The following is a 19,517-nucleotide window of genomic DNA, read 5'->3' on the forward strand; positions in this document are numbered from 1 at the left end:
GATAGATAGATCTAAACTAAAGTGCTGTCAAACGATTAATCGAGATTAATCAAATCTAAAATAAAGTTTTTGTTTACATAATATATGTACTGTGTATATTTATTATGTATATATATATATATATATATACATATATACATATATATATAGTGCTGTCAAATGATTAATCGCGATTAATCACATTTAAAATAAACATTATTGTTTACATAATATATGTGTGTACTGTGTATATTTATTATGTTACATGCATAAATACACACATGCATGTATATATTTAATAAAAACTATATATTATATGAATATAAAGGTATGCATGTAAATATTTTCAAAATATATCCTACTGTATGTCTTGATATATACAGAGTACACGCACATATTTTATGCAAACAAAAAACTTTTATTTTAGATTCGATTAACCGCGATTAATCGTTTGCCAGCATACTTTATGTAATTGTGTGTACAAACATACAAAAGAGAAGGTCACGGTATTTTACATTGGCAGAAAGTGGCAAATACATAATTTAACTACTTGGAAATTTTAATTAGATTACCAATGATAATTACCCTATTTCGCATTGTTCTTTCTTTCAGAAAAAAAATATTTGTAAAAAACGCTAAAATGTAAATATTGTTCAAAGGACACAAATATATATATGCACTTTAACCATTTTGAATATCAAGGACATTATCCCTGGTAACAAATAGAAATGCTGACGCGTGTATTCGCGCCATTCAGTTGAGTTTATCAGTAATGACAACAGCAGGTCTGCTGAACTTCACTTCACGGATGACTGCAGCTCACAGTGGATGATGTCATGGGCTCTGTCTCAAATTCTAGTCAGCTGCCTACCTTGTTGTGTATGGCCAAAAAAGCTGTGCACGCCTCAAAACGCTATCTATTAGGCGGAGGACTAGGCATTGAGACACAGCCACAGTGTTTGGGAGTAAAGTGCTGCTCACTCAGATCAGTTTTAGAGAGGGCGGAGGAGGGCATAACGTCAGTGTACGTGTGGGCTTCGTATTTATTTTTACTTCAGAGTTGCTTTGTTTTATATCCAGATAAAGCAAACACTCCTTGATTTGAAATGTAGGACTTGTTTTTCTTCCAAAATAAATGGACACCGCGGTGAAACCGGAGACTGGTGCTCCACTCTCTCATTCACAAAAGAGATGAATCGCTGAAACTGGCGTTAAAACTGCTGGACGGTCAGTGTTTTCAGCGATGCCTCCGCAGGGAGGTGGAGAATATAAGCCTGTTCCAGGTACGGTTGTGCCGCCGGTACCGCCGAGGAGATTCAGGAGCAGAGATTTGTCATCCGCGGTGAAGAGCCGCTTCGGGTCGGCAGCGGAGCGCAGGGTGAAGTGCGTGCTGGTTGGTGATGGTGCAGTGGGTAAAACTAGTCTCATTGTGAGCTATACCACCAATGGATATCCCACCGAGTATGTCCCAACAGCGTTTGACAACTTTGCAGGTAAACATCACTCCAGCATTTAAAATTAAACTACTAATACTAAATTGTAATAAAATACATTAAAAAGAAATAACATATATATTTTAAAAACTTAAACGCATTTACAATTAAACCGTAAAACTAAACTGTAATAAATTAAAAAAAAACTATTTTTTTTTAATTCAAAAACGTTTTGGTTCATGGTAAACATTCTGATTGGTCATTAGCTGATCCAAACAGCTGGTAGACCATCTTAGACCAGCAATAAACCAGTTACCAGCTGGTCACACCAATACTACAATACTGATGGTCAAGCTGAGTTTTGGAGCTAATAACCAACTTGCACCAGCTAATGCACAAGCTTGGACCAACTAAAAACCACACTAAAACAGATATGAGGTTAGTTGGATATATAAATGTTGTATAAAATGTTGTATTCGATTAATTTATAATAAAGAATGTTAATTTAAAACTGTGATTTAATTCGTTTTTAATTTAAATAATTTGAATAAATTAGTTAATAAAAAATAAATTAAATTAAAATATATATAATGTTATTTTTATTTTTAGTTCATTTTATTATGGCTATTTTAAATAAATAATGTAATGTAAAAAAATGTTTATCTTATTTTATTTAACTAAATACCACTCCAAAACATATATTGTATTAGATTAATTTGTATTAAATATATATATATATATATATATATATATATATATATATATATATATATATATATATATATATATATATATATACAAAGTTAAATTTTTTAGTTTATATTATAATGAGAATAATGACTTAATAATTTGAATAATTTAACAAAAGATCCATTAAAAAATATATAGTGTTTTTTTAATAATATTGACTATTTTAAATAAAAATGTAATGAAAAAAATATATATTTATCTTATTTATTTAACTAAATACCACACAGATATGAGTTTAATGTTAATATATAATGTTGTATTAGATTAATTTGTAATAAACAATGTTAATTTAAATAAATTACATTTAAAATTTAAATTTTTCATTAAAATATTTTGAATAAATAATTTAATAGAAAATAAATGTTATGTGTATATATATATATATTCTTTCTTTTATTTTTTTTTATTATGACTATTTTAAAATAATGTAGTGTAAAAAAGTAAAATATATTTTAATTACTTTATGATGAAGTGTGATCTAGTTATTGCAGCTTGCCAGTGACACAATTTAATTCATCATATGACCACATGATTGTTTACTGTCTGTTTTTTTGTGTTGAGTTTTTGTAACGCCATGCAGCAAGTTCACCAACCCATTTCAGTCTCATTTATCACAGTCCATGTATCTTAATAATTTGCACAGGAAAGGGATGAAATATCAAATTGATTCTCTTTTCCTTTGCAGCGGTTGTAGCCGTGGACGGCAAGCCTGTGAAACTTCAGCTTTGTGACACAGCCGGTCAGGTCAGTCCAATAAGCCCGCTCAGCACCACCAGACCCAAACAAACCACCTCACACAAACACATTCAAGGCAGCACAAGTTCATCAAGTCACTGTATAAGGATGACATACTGTTTGCACAAACACATGCTTGTCGAAGCCCTCGTCTCTTAACTGTAAACAGACCCGTGAGTCATGTCCTAATTAGTCATACGGTTGCCTGTCTGTAAGATAAGAGAGAAAGTGATTCAGTGTTGTTTTGCTTACTCATGATAAGCGTTTCTGGTAAAGTTCAGCTGAAGTTTGCAGTCAAGGCATCACAAGGAAGTATAGACTTCATCCTATGGGAGCATGCTGTTATAGGTCAGTCAGTGGTTCTTCCTTTGTGGGAGGGGGGAAACCAGCTCTAGGGGATAGCAAATGGGAAGCAGTCTAATTGTGATGAATTGGGCTTGATCCGAGGGAAAGGGAGACCTACTTTCAGCCGGGGTACAGCTGGGGTTAGTCACTGGAAATGTGAGATCAGTGTGTTTTCGATGAGTTTAGCAAGCTAAGGGGAGACAGTGAAGGGAGGAAAGCCAAGAGAGATTTGGATCAGTCCTGTTTAGGCCAGTGGAAATGGAGGAAGGGAGTGAAAGAGAGAAAAACAGAGTCAGGGAGTACATTGATTGGACAGTTGTATCAGCATTTTTAGTCTATATATAAATTTGTGCATGCTCATTTCTCTCATTTCTACATTTATTTGTCATCATCTAACACTGACCTAAAGTCAATCTATAAATTGAATATGTGCTTTACATATTGTTTATTATAATGTTGTGATGCCTAAATGCATTTGTAACAACATTCCTGCATATAAATTATATACAGGATTGTTTGTCATGGGTTAGAATGTGTCCAACTGACTAATATGAGAAGAAAGCGGTTTTGGCGTATCAACAGAAAACAAGCTGGAGAGTCATAAGAAAGAGTAAAACAGATGGAACGCAGCAGTAATAAACAGCAGATCTCACATTTGTGATCTAGACTTTATCTCTCATGCGCTACAATCACAGCGGGTCCTGATATTTCAGGATATGGAATCATAAGCATGATCTGGAAGCCAGTTTAGAAGATTAAAGCACTATACTGTTAGATAAGATAAGAATTTAGAGCCGTTTTAAGGGATTTTATTTAAGTTTGGGGTCGATAAGCTAAGATAAGGACACGCTGAATTAATTAAAAATGACATTTAAAGTGTTACTAAAATTTTTATTGAGCACCAAATTAGCATATTAGAATGATTTCTGAAGGGTCATGTGATACTGAAGGCTGCAGTAATGACTCTTGAAAATTCAGCTTTGTCATCATGGAAATAAATTAAAATTTTAAATTAGGGCTGTCAAATGATTAATCATGATTAATCACATCCAAAATAAAAGTTCATGTTTACATACTAAATGTGTGTTTTCTGTGTTTATTTATTATGTATATATAAATACACACACATACATGTATTTTCAAGAATTTGTTTTAGATTTATATAGAAAATATTTATAATTCTATATATAGTCTAAATTAAATAGAAGTATAACTATTCATTCATATAAATATTTGTTTAAATCTATACATGTATGTGTGTGCATTTATATATACATAATAAATATACACAGTAAACACACATTTAGTGTGTAAACATATACTTTTATTTCGGGTGTGATTAATCGTGATTAATCATTTGACAGCCCTATTTTAAATATATTTAATTAGAAAACAGTTATTTTAAATTATAATACTATATTTCACAATATTTTTTTGTTTATTAATGTAGCCTTGGTGAGCATAAGAGACTTTCAAAAGCATTAAAAAAAATCTAACCAACCCCAAAGTTTTCAGTGGTAGTGTATGATTTTGCAAATGCTTGTTTACATTAAACAAGCAAAAAAGGAAAAAGGAAAAACAACTAAAAGAATGAAAAAATATGTATAGACATATACACATACTGCATAACTTCACAAAATTACAAACAGTCATTCTGACAAGATGTTTATAGTAAGTTTTATATGTATCATAACTCGTGTTACTTTTAAAGGATAAGTTTATTTTCAGAATAAAAATTTCCTGATAATTTACCTGGTAATTCTGTGTCAAATCAATCAAATTTCAGAAACCTTCTCGGCTCAAATTTTCGATTTTGCTAATATTTTTTTCTGAAGAAAGATAAACATGTATAGTGATGAAGGCCAAAATATTAAATGTCATGGATGAATATTTACTGAGTAATCCACTATTTTGTAGAGCGGGTCAAAATGACAATTTTCACCTGAGTTTCAGAGCCAAATTACAGGGGGTTAAAAACGACTTCAGAAAGATAGAAGCATCTCAATAATTTTACAGAAAGATTGGTAGTTCTATTAGTAAAATCTGTTGACTTTAGCCATCTTTGTTAAATTGTGTACCAATGATGACCATTCAAAAATGGGGAAACGGCATTTTTCAAGTTTTTATTCCAAAGTTTGTCTGTCAAAACAACTCCATTAAACATACCAGTTTGAGTGCCATAAATATTATTTTTCCAAAGTTTGTTTGACCATTGAAAATGTGAATAATTTAACAATTTACCCCTGGAGCCATTTTGAAATTCCAATATCCCTGGAACCGAACCATGTAAGACCCTAAAAATGAAGATGCCAGCAGGAAGGTTTGTTAAAACCCAATATTTAAAAGGGCATTAAAATATCTTTAATACTTCTTGAGTTACAGACATGCAAATTTTGGAGTAAAAACTTGAAAAACCTGCTTCCCCATTTTTTAATGGTCACCATTGGCACATAATGTAACAAAGATTTCTAAAGTCAACAGGTTTTACTAATAGAACTACCAATCTCTGTGTAACAATAACATTATGATGCTGCCATCTAGGGTTGTGCCGATAGACGATAGTATCGTGTATCGACGATAGTCAGAGATATCGCCTGTTGCTGATGCCTTTGACGATAGTTAGACGATTATTATTATTATCCGTCAACAAAGAACTTAACTTTAGCAATGCAGCACAGAGAGTCTGTTCTAGGATGCTTCAGAAACTTGCCGCGGTATAAACACACGCATAGAGAGGCCACCGCGCCTTAACGCACCTCGTGCAGTGAGAATGGGAGATTTTCATCATACAGTACGGTGGTAGATTCACTGATTCTAAAGGGAGTGTTATATTATATTTGCATTGCAGTCATTAGGATAACAGAGGTAGTAAAACCTGGTTCAGGCTGAATTAATTACGATGTATCATAATCAGTCTGTATATAGTAAACATAAACATTCATCTCAGTAACGTCTATAGGCGTTAATTAGAATTACGATGCGATCAAATGGCGCTAAACATACGCACGTGAATTACACGCGCATCACTTCTCCGCATTCAATATGAACTGAACTACAACATCACCCTCATGATAACGGTCAGACATACAGCGGTAACATTATAGCAATATGACGGGTAAAGAAAGATTCATTCATTTACATTCTGGCACGCACATTTACAACTCACTCACTGACGATAGCAGAGAATGAAACCGAAAGTAACTTGAACAACTCCGGCAGATCTACAGTCAGCGCTCTGTACACGCACAACTTAATCATATGTCAAGAGAAAAGTCTACCTTTACAAAACGAATAAGGAATTTAGTACATAGATAATTAATTAAATTAGCACGATAGTATCGTGTATCGGCGATCTCTCAGGCTGACGATAGGGCGATATGAAAATTGAGCATATCGCCCAACACTACTGCCATCTTTCTGAAGTCTTTTTTATACCCTTGAAATAGGCTCTGAAGTTTGACCAGTTTTGACAGTAATTCAAATTACATTTCCAAATTTTGGCTTTCATCACTATACATGTGTATCTTTCTTTAGAAAAAATATTAGCAAAATCAAAAATGTAAGCCTGGCTCTGGTATCTCTGGTTAAGTTGACATGGAATGACCCAACTGCAATTTGGACCTTAAACCCATTGGTTCCCATTTAAGTCCACTATATGGAGAAAAATCCTGGAATGTTTTCCTCGAAAACCTTAATTTCTTTGCAACTGAAGACAGAAAGACATGAACATCTTGGATGAAACAACAAGTGTTAGTTTTTCCCTTGTTGTTTATCTCTAAATCTTTCTTTACTCTGGGCAGGATGAGTTTGACAAGCTCCGGCCGCTGTGCTACACCAATGCTGACGTCTTCCTGCTCTGCTTCAGTGTGGTAAGTCCCTCCTCTTTCCAGAATGTGAGGGAAAAGTGGGTGCCTGAGATCCGCCGGCACTGCCCGAGGGCACCGATACTGTTGGTCGGGACTCAGGCAGACCTTCGGCAAGATGTCAAAGTGCTCATCCAATTGGCCCAGTACAAGGAGCGTCCGGTGGACCCCCAGGAGGCCTGCGTGTGTGCTGAGGAAGTACAGGCCGTCTCGTACATGGAGTGTTCAGCGCTCACCCAGAAGAACCTAAAGGAGGTGTTTGACACGGCTATAGTGGCCAGCATCCAGTACTCGGACAGCCAGCAGCAGAAAAGGCTGAAGAAGCGGACACCCGATAAAATGAGGAAGCTCTCTGAGTCCTGGTGGAAAAAATACTGCTGTTTGGCATAGACGTGAGAATATGATTGCATACTGTTGATATGAAGGCGGATAGACTGGAACTGGCTTTTATGGATAGAAATGGACACAGATCCATCTGCTTTATGGGACTTTGTTAGTGGATTAACTGGAGCACATGTGGCCATGAAATTAATCGGACATTTTAGATCGGCCAGCTTTGGTGATGAAATGGAAAGACTCAAAGTTGTCTGCTACATTTTAGGATCTGCTCGTCAATCGGAAAGTCCCAAGTTAACTTCAAACTCATGAGAACAATTCTTTACCTTATCTCTTGTTGAAGAGGGTTTCAAGTGGGTTGTTTTTCTATCAAAGTTCTAGTTTAGACTGCCAGGACTTTCCTTCTTCATTCAGACACTGTGAAAATCAACCCTTTTGGTCGGTCTTAGCAAAACCATAGCATTTCATTGGGGTTTTAACACTTCTTCTGCATACGTGAACAGGATTACTTCCCCTTGTCTCGGAGGAGTGATTCAGAGTGGGTTCAGTCTGAGATACTCAAGTGCTCCTTCATTTATCTGTCAAAGCATTAAGTGTGATGTAGAGTACAAGCAGATGTTTGGACACACTATCATCTTGACATCACTGACATTTACGTTGTTGTCCTGCAAGGGTGAATGATTGTCCATTTTAGAGACAGCAGGACGCTGGCACATCTCTCCAGGCTGTCTTGTTTACATTTGGAGTTAAGTCCAGATCCAAACATGCTGTGAGGTCAGGGTCTTTGAGTGTAAGTAAGTACACTTAGTAGGCCAGTTGGATTGTATATCTGGTCATTGAACCTGGAGCTTCATCAAAAACAGAGTGTTTGGAGTAAAGCGTTCAGTGCTGCCAGGAGGAATCTGATTGAGTCAGACATTATGAGTAATTATAGGAATATACACTAATGTTCATAAATTTGGGGTTGGTAAGATTTTTTTTTATATTTGTGAAAGAAGTCTCTTTTGATAAATATGATTACAATTCTAAAAAAACTGTTTTCTACTGTAATATGTTTTAAAATATTAATTATTCCTGGGATCACAAAGCTGAATTCTCAGCAGCGATGTCACAGGTTTTTCAGACATAATTCTAATATGCTGATTTGGTGCTCAAGAAACATTTCTAATTAACAATATTGAAAACTGTGATTTTTTTTACAAGACTCTTTGTTGAATAGTAAGTTTGAAAGAACAGCAGTCTTTACTGTCGCTTTTGATTAATTTACTGCATCCTTGCGGAATAAAAGTATTAATTGCTTTAAAATAATCTTGCTAACCCCAAGCATGTGAACATTAGTGTGTTGCACATTTACAATGAAGGAAAAAGTTTTCAGGCCACAGTTTTCTACCAGAAATTACTGTTGAAGTCTAAAGTTTACATACACCTTGCAGAATCTGCAATATGTAAATCATTTTACCAAAATAAGAGGGATCATACTTTTTTTTAATTTAGTACTGACCTGAAGAAGATACTTCACATAAAAGACGATTACATGTAGTCCACAAGAGAAAATAATAGCTGAATTTATAAAAAAATGACCCTGTTCCAAAGTTTACATACACTTGATTCTTAATACTGTGTTGTTACCTAAATGATCCACAGCTTTTTTTTGTTGTTCATGAGTCCTTTGTTTGTCCTGAACAGTTAAACTGCCCACTGTTCTTCAGAAAAATCCTTCAGGTCCCACAAATTCTTTGGTTTTTCAGCATTTTTGTGTTATTTAAACCTTTTTCAACAATGACTGTTTGATTTTGACATCCATCTTTTCACATTAAGGTCAACTAAGGGTTTAAATACTAAAAAACAGAATTTTAAGCAGGCAGTTCATTAATCTAACTGTTCATTAATCGCTGTATTAAGAACTTTTGAACAGGGTCATTTTTATAAATTCAACTATTATTTTCTCTTGTGGACTATATGTTAACGTCTATTATGAGAATATCTTATTCAGGTCAGTAATAAATAAAAAATAACATGCAATTTGTATGATCCTTCTTATTTTGGTACAATAGTTAACATTTTGCAGATTCTGCTAGGTATGTAAACGTTTGACCTCAACTCCATAATGGTTGAGAATGCTTTCAGTTGCCATTAGAACAAGACAATTTTTTTTTGTGCTTGAAATTTTTACAGGTTCTTAATGTCTTTGCAATTCATGCCACTATTCAAAGGTGACATTTGTACATTCCTGCACTACTAGTGGCAACACAACCAGGGATGTGAGTTTGGTTGCAGGAATGTATGCTCAAATTGGGCTCAAATATGCCCAATTGTGTTGTTTGTAAATTATTTACTTATTAATTCAATTCAGTTAATTCAATTATTTCAAAAACTGGGGATGTTAGTGGTGCAGATGACATATTTAACATAAACAAATGCTGAAAGTCTTTTCTTCCATATTTGCTTGAATGCATTTGGCAGACAGTTTTATTCAAAGCAACTTAACATTACATTTACAGCATACCTTTGATCACTTCATGCATTCCCTGGGCATCAACCCCATGACCTTGACATTGCTAGTTACTGCTCTACTGTTGAAGCTACTATTGTACATTTGTCTCCCCTGAAGGACAATGTCAGCCACGTCATGCTTTGATAAGCATTGCAGCCCTATCGTTAAATTAATTCTATATGGAGTGTTGCTCAAGGGCAAACTGCACTTTTTATCAGGCTTTCACGTCAGATGAACTGGAAAAGTCACCTGCTGCTACGCGAAATGTGAAAGAGCAAAAGTTGAATGACACAGTAAGGAAAAGTTAATGTTTCACTGCATAAGCTGGGGTTAGTATGGAAGTATCACTATAACGTCACTAGTGGCAAACATTTTTCTTTCATGAGCACACAATGAAATCAAGATGAGTTTGCCACTTGTGTGCCAGAATGTGGCGAGGATTTGAAACAGTGTTGAAAAAGAAGTTAGTGGCTTTTAGCAAGTGATTACAGTGCTGTAAACTGCAAGTGTTGAAGGTGGCATAGAGAGATGAAACCCAAACCAAACATATTGATTTTAAAGAGAGAGTTCACCCATAAATTACATTTCTGTAATCATTTACTCACCTTCATGTTGTTTCAAACTTGTATGACTTGCTTTGCTCTGTGGAGCACAAAAGAAGATATTTTGAAAAATATATTATTTTCATTATATGAACAAAAACATATTTGGAAAGAAATCAAGATGACTAAATGATGACAGAATTTTCTTTCTTTTTTTTCTTCGGTGAAGCACGCTCGAGAAAGATGTTTAAAAGAGGCGTATTGTAACAGTACTTTGTATTTAATCTTTTATCAATAAGTATTTTTGTGACATTTCATATATTGTGAATCAGAAACAGGCCTTAAGTTCAGACTGACCAAAGCATATGAGCGCTACAGTGCTGTGTACTTTCACAGGACGGGACCAATTACTGAGGTTTTTGACAAGTCGCCAAACTATCATTTCAAACACGCAGTGTGTTTTTTTCACTGCTTTGATTTGCACGTGAGTTGCATTTGCAGTGTTGTATATTTTCTGTGTGAGTGAGCTCATGCTGCAGCGTCCCACCAGACGGAACTGTTCAGGATCTGGTCGTCGTTCAGACAAAGCTGACATGCAATAACAGAGACCTCCCTGTAGATTGTTATCTTTCTCAGAATAAATATACTTTTTGTCTACTTATTGTCTTTGTGCATCTTCTTGTACTGTTTTTATTCATTTTCTTGGGATATGTTATGAAAGGCCATCAGGGAAGGGCATAATTTTATAATCTCAGTGCCTTTTATGGTTAATACTTGGTAAACACTGTCTTGCCTGCAGGAATAATGCGGCTTAATAGTGTCTGTTCATAGCGGGTTATGTACAGTTCACTGTCTGGGGTCTGATGTTGTTTTATCATTGCAGTTGAGAAAATTTAGCCATTTTCTAATAATTTGTTTTTAATTAATGCTAGAATGTATATCTTGCATGGTTATAGCTTAGATGTTAAATTTCGTAAATTTTCGTAAATTTCTTTATATCTAAAATGATGACTTTTGAATCTCAGAATTGACTATATTACACAATGTGTTATACATTGCAATGGAAACATTGTTTCTCCTAAAAGATTTTATATCTCATGTTGTGACGTTTTACCTGGTATCTCACAAAAGTAATATTATATCTGAAAATGTGATTCTACAACTTGTAATGTGATTTTATATCTTTAAAACATGACTGTGCATCTCAAAAATGACACAATGTCACTATACATCGCAATAATAACTGTGACTTTATATCTCACAATTGCAACTTTACTCAGTTTGAGGTCAAAAGTTTACATACACCTTGCAGAATCTCCAAAATGTTAATTATTTTACCAAATAAGAGGGATCATACAAATTGCATGTTATTTTTTATTTAGTACTGACCTGAAAAAGATATTTTACATAAAAGACATTTACATATAGTCCACAAGAGAAAAGAATAGTTGAATTTATAAAAATGACCCTGTTCAAAAGTTTTCATACACTTGATTCTTAATACTGTGTTGTTACCTGAATTATCCACAGCTGTGTGGTTTTTTTAGTGATAGTTGTTCATGCGTCCCTTATTTGTCCTGAACTGTGTGCTGTTCTTCAGAAAAATCCTTCAGGTCCCACAAATTCTTTGTTTTTTTAAATTTTTTTGTGTATTTGAACCCTTTCCAACAATGACTGTATGATTTTGAGACACTCATATGCAATTATTACAGAAGGTTCAAATGCTCACTGATGCTCCAGAATGAAAAACAAATCATTAAGAACCGGTTGTGAAAACTTTTGAACAGAATGAAGATGTGTACATTTTTCTCATTTTGCATAAATATAATATTTCTTTTTTTTTGTACTGCCCTTCAGAAGCTACAGAAGATACTTACATGTTCCCCAGAAGACAAAATAAGTTAAATTTACCCATCAAATTCAAAATATTTTTACTCCCCGGCTCTTAATGCATCATTATTCCTTCTGGAGCATCAGTGAGCATTTGAACCTTCTGCAATAGTTGCATATGAGTCCCTCAGTTGTCCTCAGTGTGAAAAGATGGATCTCAAAATCATACAGTCATTGTTGGAAAGGGTTCAAATACACAAAAATGCTGAAAAACCATAGAATTTGTGGGACCTTAAGGATTTTCTCTGAAGAACAGCAGGCAGTTTAACTGTTCAGGACAAACAAAGGACTCATGAACAACTCTTTAACAACAACAAAAACACAGCTGTGGATCATTCAGGTAACAACACAGTATTACGAATCAAGTGTATGTAAACTTTTGAACAGGGTCATTTTTATAAATTCAACTATTTTTCTCTTGTGGACTATGTAAAGGTCTTTTATGTGAAATATCTTATTCAGGTCAGTACTAAATAAAAAATAACATGCATTTTGTATGATCCCTCTTATTTTTGTCAAATAATTACCATTTTGCAGATTCTGCAAGGTGTATGTAAACTTTTGACCTCAACAGTAAATGCTTAAAATTAGTCATGGAGATCCTACTGTATATTAAAGGCTTTATGTAAACAGACTAGAATTTAGCTGCAGGCGTTGAAATGACTAATGAAAGCAGGAATAATATGGCAGTTGCTTTGTGATGTTTTTGTCAGTTTGGTTGCATTATTGCCAAGGGGGTGTTTTATCTGGCTTTTAATCACATTTCCACAAGCACTCGAAGCAATTAAAGTGGCGTCGGGGTTCATTAGCTCCATTGAGCTGCTTTCTTAAACAGCTGACTTGCTCACTCTGAGCTCTAAACACTGTAACTGCTAACAATGACATATTTGGGCCACTTTAATCCAGTTGCTTCATATTGCATGTTTCTATGTGGCAGAGGAACAAAGAAAAACGTCAATTTGCGGCCCCCTCTCAACCCAAAGATCTCATGCTACAAATAGCTTTTAACATTTGAGCCAGAATGAATCAAACATGATAGAATATACAGATAGTTTTGATAGTTTCCTCTGGAGCTCTAGAGAAGGCGTTCAATACAGCTTCCTACGCAGGGAGCTGGAGCTCAATGTCCAACGATGGACGCTATTCAAGGTTCTGACAACACTATGATGGAACATTTGACTTCATCACAGCTGTGATGACACAAGTTAAATATGAATATTACCAGGAAAAGCTACTTTCTCATCATATGGTGTTCTAATAAAGCTGTTGTTCTAAAGCCTAACCTTTGAACTGATAAGTGAGATACAGTTGAGGTCAAAAGTGTACATACACCTTGCAGAATCTGCAAAATGTTAATTATATTGCCAAAATAGGAGGGATCATAGAAAATGCATGTTATTTTTTATTTAGTACTGACCTGAAAAAGATATTTCACATAAAATAAAAAAATAAGTTATAAAAATGACCCTGTTCAAAAGTTTACATATACTTGATTCTTAATACTGTGTTGTCACCTTAATGCTGTTTTTTTTTAGTTTTGTTTGTTTTGTACTTATTTGTTCATGAGTCACTTGTTTGCCCTAACAGTTAAACTGTCTGCTGTTCCTCAGAAAAGTCCTTCAGGACCCATACATTTTTTGTTTTTTCAGCATTTTTGTGTATTTAAACCATTTCCAACAATGACTGTATGATATTGAGATCCATCTTTTCACACTGAGGACAACTGAGGGACTCATATGCAACTATTATAGAATATTCAAACACTCTTTTAACTGTTGTCTCAATCTGTATGACAATGTTTGAAAATAAAAATTGTTGTTAAAAGAAAAGAAGAATATTCAAACACTCACTGATGCTCCAGAAGGAAACCCAATGCATTAAGAGCAAGGGGTGTAAACTTTTGAACAAAATGATGTGAGTAGATGTGTACAATTTACTTATTTTGCCCAAATATCATTTTTTTTCATTTAGTACTGCCCTTCAGAACCTACAGAAAATACTTACATGTTTCACAGAAGACAAAATAAGTTAAATTTACCCTGATCTTTTTTCTTTTTTTTTTCAATTCCAAAAGTTTTCACCCCCGGCTCTTAATGCATCAGGTTTTCTTCTGAAGCATCAGTGAGTGTTTGAACCTTCTGTAATAGTTGCAATTGAGTTCCTCAGTTGTCTGCAGTGTGAAAATATGGATCATACAGTCAAATACACAAAAATGCTAAAAAAAACCTGTTGGACTACATGTAAATGTCTTTTATGTGAAATATCTTATTTAAGACAGTACTAAATAAAAAAATGACATGCATTTTCTATGATCCCTCTTATTTTGGTAAAATAATTCACATTTAGCAGATTCTATAAGGTGTATGTAAACTTTTGACTTCAACTGTATATTTACAGCTGGTTGTCAGTATATATTGTGTTTTGACTGCTGGTCTTCTTTTTATTCAGCAGTCTTTTTAAACAAATTAATCAGTCGTTTTAATGCTCCACCAGTTAGACCAGCTAGACAGCCTGGTAAATCAATGCAACTTTATATTTTTTATTACAATATTTTATGCTTCCATATAAACTTCCATATATTTCTGAATAAAGCCAAAAAAGTCTCTCTCTATGTTTATGTGTGTTTATGAGAGGAATATTAGAAGAAGGAATACAAGAAGCAGGAGAATTTGCCTCCCAGAGACTCCTGATCAAACAGGAAATGGAGAGCACAGACAGGAAGAGCTGATCTGGCCATCACAGATATCTTTATCAGCGATCACAGTGCTGCCCGGTCATTTATTACTCTCAACTTACAGTTATAATTAGACGTTAACGGGTGCATCTTCGACATATAAGGATGTTATCAACAGGGACAGAAGTAGCAGAGACAGAAACTGAACTCTGGAGTTTCCGTAAAGTAAATCAATCTTCTGAGCTTGTTATGTGTGCTCAAGGCCTTGGGAAAATTCCAGAGTTACTTCCCTCAGTGACATCACTCACAAAGTCGCTCTGTTTAGTTATCAGGGTCCGTGCACACATTCATTGCCAAACACAATGTAATGAAATCTGCACTGGCCTATATTGTGCCGTGACTGCTGACAATGCAGGTGAGGGTTAATTCGATCTACCGACTACCCGAAAACTCATAGTCTGGTGGCCATTCCACTCGGCCTGATGCTTTGTGCGATTATGGGTCAGGGTTGAAGGAGCTGCGTGCCAGTGTTAGGGCTCCCACAAAGCACTAATCGCACTGTGAAAGCAGGGCTTTTGACGGCTGCTGACAGGCTGAGGAATTCCAGAGTACCACAGTGTCTGAGAAAGCCATTGCCACGTCCCGTGTAGCCAAGAGAAACTATTTTCACTTGATGCATTTTGAAAAGAAGAAAAACAACTGAAAAAGTCCTCTGACAGGTCATTTCTAACTCCTACGCGTAGCTTCAGCTTCCATGGATAATGTGAGGTTACTGGATTTACCTCAGCAGTTTAGAGCAATATAAAAAGCATAAAACTAAATGAGGGTTATCACAGTGCCAGGAAGGTTATCATACTGAGTGCAGTGAGCAAAGCATAATTTAATGACAGCAGGATGCATGTCTGTCCGTTTGTGGATGAAAAACAATAAAACAATAGACAATAGAGAGAGCATGATTCTACCACATCAGCTGAAGTTGTAAAATGTGATGGGACATAATTATAGTTTCGGTCAATCCATGTCACATAAAACCAAATCTATTGTTTCTTTAGAGATCATTTGGTGTAAAAAAAAAAAAAAATAAGTGAAATGTGTTCATTCACTGAGTTTATTTTAGCCAACAGAAATAATTTTCTATAAATTAAAATAATAAAAGTACAAGTATATTACATTGGTTTTACTGTGTTCATCTGTTTACCCAATGTTGTCATTGTAGTTCACAAGAATTCACAAAAATATATATACACACACAACAGTTCTTTCTGGTCCTCAAATCTGATTGGCTAATAATAAGTGTTGCCAAGTCCGTTTTCACACGAAATTGGGGTACTTTAACACTGTTGCCACTGGTTGTTTTTCATGTCCGCGGGTTAAAGTGACCTAAATAACGTGATATTTAGCCCCTGGAATGCAAATTTTACCAGGTAACCCTGCCAAAAAATGTACGTTTTACCCCCCAAGGAACTCCCATCCGCAACACAATCCTGGCGACCCTGAGTCTAAGAGAACTCGTCTATCTGAAAATTCGCGTTGACGTTTTCAGACATGTGAGCTCCAGGGCGCCAGCGGCTGTTCAGCACTCATGAACCCACCAAGAGCAGCCTCACTTCAGCCAAATCTTCTGGAATTTGCCAATGGCAAATGTTGGCAAGTATTCGTAATAGTGATTTTTGCTACATTGTTCCACCATTAGATGGCAACAATAGACTGTTTTACGAGTTAACAGTAAAGACTTTTATAGTGAAAAATAAACGTTGTTGTAAACAAAAGATATTTTTAGTTTCAACAGCTAACAAATGCACTGAGCAGTCATCAGAATTCACCCTTAACAGATTAAAGGATATTAACATTATGACAAGGATAACGCTTTCCTCAGCGTACATTCAAACTAATGTTTTATTGTGAATATGAGATTGAGCTGAAGAATGAATGCTGTATCAGATGCATGTAATCACACTCTCTCAGAACATTTCTCCCTCATAATACTCTACTACACATAACACAGTGAGCTTTTAATGCAGTAAAAGCATTAAAGAGAGACAAACGCAACACACAGCTCGAAAGCAGCAGACCTTTTATTATGCCACAGTCGAGCACTTACATTCTTTCTGGTCATGCGTATGTGGGGTAAAGCAGCACTGTTTTATCATACTAGTTACATTTGAGCATGTTGAAAATTCTGTTACAATGCAACACATAACATATCAGAAATCAAGGGTGTATGGCGTCAATGGTAGGTGATAGTGATGCACGGGTCGTCTCATAACCCGTGCTCGAAAATCTGCTGATAGCTAGCTGCATTGACCCTGCCCTTGATAAAACACAGTGGACCAACACCAGCAGCTGACATGGCACCCCAGACCATCACTGACTGTGGGTACTTGACACTGGACTTCAGGCATTTTGGCATTTCCCTCTCCCCAGTCTTCCTCTGGCACCTTGATTTCCGAATGACATGCAAAATTTGCTTTCATCCGAAAAAAGTATTTTGGACCACTGTGTTTTATCAAGGGCAGGGTCAATGCAGCTAGCTATCAGGAGATTTTGGAGCACTTCATGCTTCCATCTGCTGAAAAGCTTTATGGAGATGAAGATTTCATTTTTCAGCACGACCTGGCACCTGCTCACAGTGCCAAAACCACTGGTAAATGGTTTACTGACCATGGCATTACTGTGCTCAATTGGCCTGCCAACTCTCCTGACCTGAACCCCATAGAGAATCTGTGGGATATTGTGAAGAGAAAGTTGAGAGACGCAAGACCCAACACTCTGGATGAGCTTAAGGCCACTATTGAAGCATCCTGGGCCTCCATAACACCTCAGCAGTGCCACAGGCTGATTGCCTCCATGCCACGCCACATTGAAGCAGTCATTTCTGCAAAAGGATTCCCAACCAAGTATTGAGTGCATAACTGAACATAATTATTTGAAGGTTGACTTTTTTTGTATTAAAAACACTTTTCTTTTATTGGTCGGATGAAATATGCTAATTTTTGAGATAGGAATTTTGGGTTTTCATGAGCTGTATGCCAAAATCATCAATATTAAAACAATAAAAGGCTAGAACTACTTTCAAATGTGTGTAATGAATCTAAAATATATGAAAGTCTAATGTTTATCAGTGCATTACAGAAAATAATGAACTTTATCACAATATGCAAATTTTTTGAGAAGGACCTGTATATCGAACGATATTGTGAGGCGCATTTAGTATCGAATGTGATATTGAGCGCGATATGGCGTAGCTTGTCAGAGATTTACGTCTCTGTGTATTAATTGCCGCTTCAGCGGAACCTGAGCGGAACGCACGTGATGGAGATTTACTACTAATCAAAGTACCAGCTTCATTGACTAAACGCGCCTCACAATATTGTTCGATATATTGTCCAGCCCTAACAAGTCAACAAAACATTTAACACGGTTCTGGTGTTTTTTGGGATATTTAAATCAAAAATCCATACATATATTAATCTAATTCTAAGATTCACTGCTATAGACAACAATCATTTATGCAATAGGACGTTTGTCTCAAAACCTAATACTTACTGAGATAAAGTTTTTGTGTCAACTACTTTATGTGTTAAGTAGCCCTGGTTTCTCCTGAATGTTTATTTTTTTCTCTTTCTCTCTCTCTCTCTACAGCAGTTTGGCATACTGGAGGGCTAAGCAGAAGGGAGAGCACAACAGAACAAACTGGCTCATGAGGGTAGACTTACAATCCCCTTACACTTATTAAGTTGCATAACCGCAAACTGTCACCCAAATTTTCACAGAAATTAGTCAAGGTGCTTACTGGAAAAAGAGAAGGGGCGAGATTGAGAAGAAAAAAGGGACCCTCTTTATGAGAACATGTGCTAACTGAATGAAAACTCATGTGTTACTATGGAGTATTGTATCTAAACAGTGTGATTACAGTATAGAGGACAGCTGCGAGCCAGTCATGTCACTGTATAGTGCTGAAATACACCCTGATCCTGTGTCTTATGTAAGCGCTCTTTTGTCGGGGCTGTTAACCCGGGGGGCACTTGTGTTTGTGTGTGTGTTCGACTGTTTGTGAGGAGGGGTCAGGAGCTAGAGATTAGCATCATGTGTAACAGTTCTGGCTATAAGCCAGCTCTTTTAAACTCCATATGCAGCCTATAATTGGGTCCAGGCCTTTCAGTTGTAGACTCTGAAGCTGCTTGCAATTATGAAAGCAAAAGAAGAATATGATGTGATACCATCCTTCATCTTGCTGTCTTTACAGAATAAAATTACAAAAAATATAACATATACAAATAAAATATAACAATAATAATATATATTTTTAACATGTAATGTTTTACAGTAAGGTTCAATTCATAAGCATTAGGTACACAGCACACAGGAATACTTGAATCTGATTGGTCAGTCAAACCATCCAACAGTTTGATCATTTCTAACACACCTTATTCTTTAATGCAGAAGTAAGCCTGTGGGTGAGACTTACAGTTCATT

The 19,517-nt window shown here is 35.5% G+C and overlaps 2 protein-coding genes across 2 annotated transcripts in view; one reads left to right on the top strand and one right to left on the bottom strand.

The window, feature by feature from the left end:
- Positions 1 to 994, bottom strand: part of pdcd2 (programmed cell death 2) — a 3,768-nt gene extending 2,774 nt beyond the window's left edge. The window contains exon 1 of the mRNA XM_073834638.1: positions 961 to 994. Coding sequence (XP_073690739.1) covers positions 961 to 994 — 34 coding nt within the window. The remainder of the gene's footprint in view (positions 1 to 960) is intronic.
- Positions 951 to 11,134, top strand: rhoua (ras homolog family member Ua). The gene is made up of 3 exons (XM_073833959.1): positions 951 to 1,472; positions 2,848 to 2,906; positions 7,043 to 11,134. Exons 1-3 carry the CDS (start codon positions 1,223 to 1,225, stop codon positions 7,493 to 7,495), a joined length of 762 nt encoding a protein of 253 aa, XP_073690060.1. The 5' UTR covers positions 951 to 1,222; the 3' UTR covers positions 7,496 to 11,134.
- Positions 11,135 to 19,517: the final 8,383 nt, after the last annotated feature.

The sequence above is a fragment of the Garra rufa genome, chromosome 2 (genome assembly GCF_049309525.1).
Source record: "Garra rufa chromosome 2, GarRuf1.0, whole genome shotgun sequence".
NCBI lineage: Eukaryota > Metazoa > Chordata > Actinopteri > Cypriniformes > Cyprinidae > Garra > Garra rufa.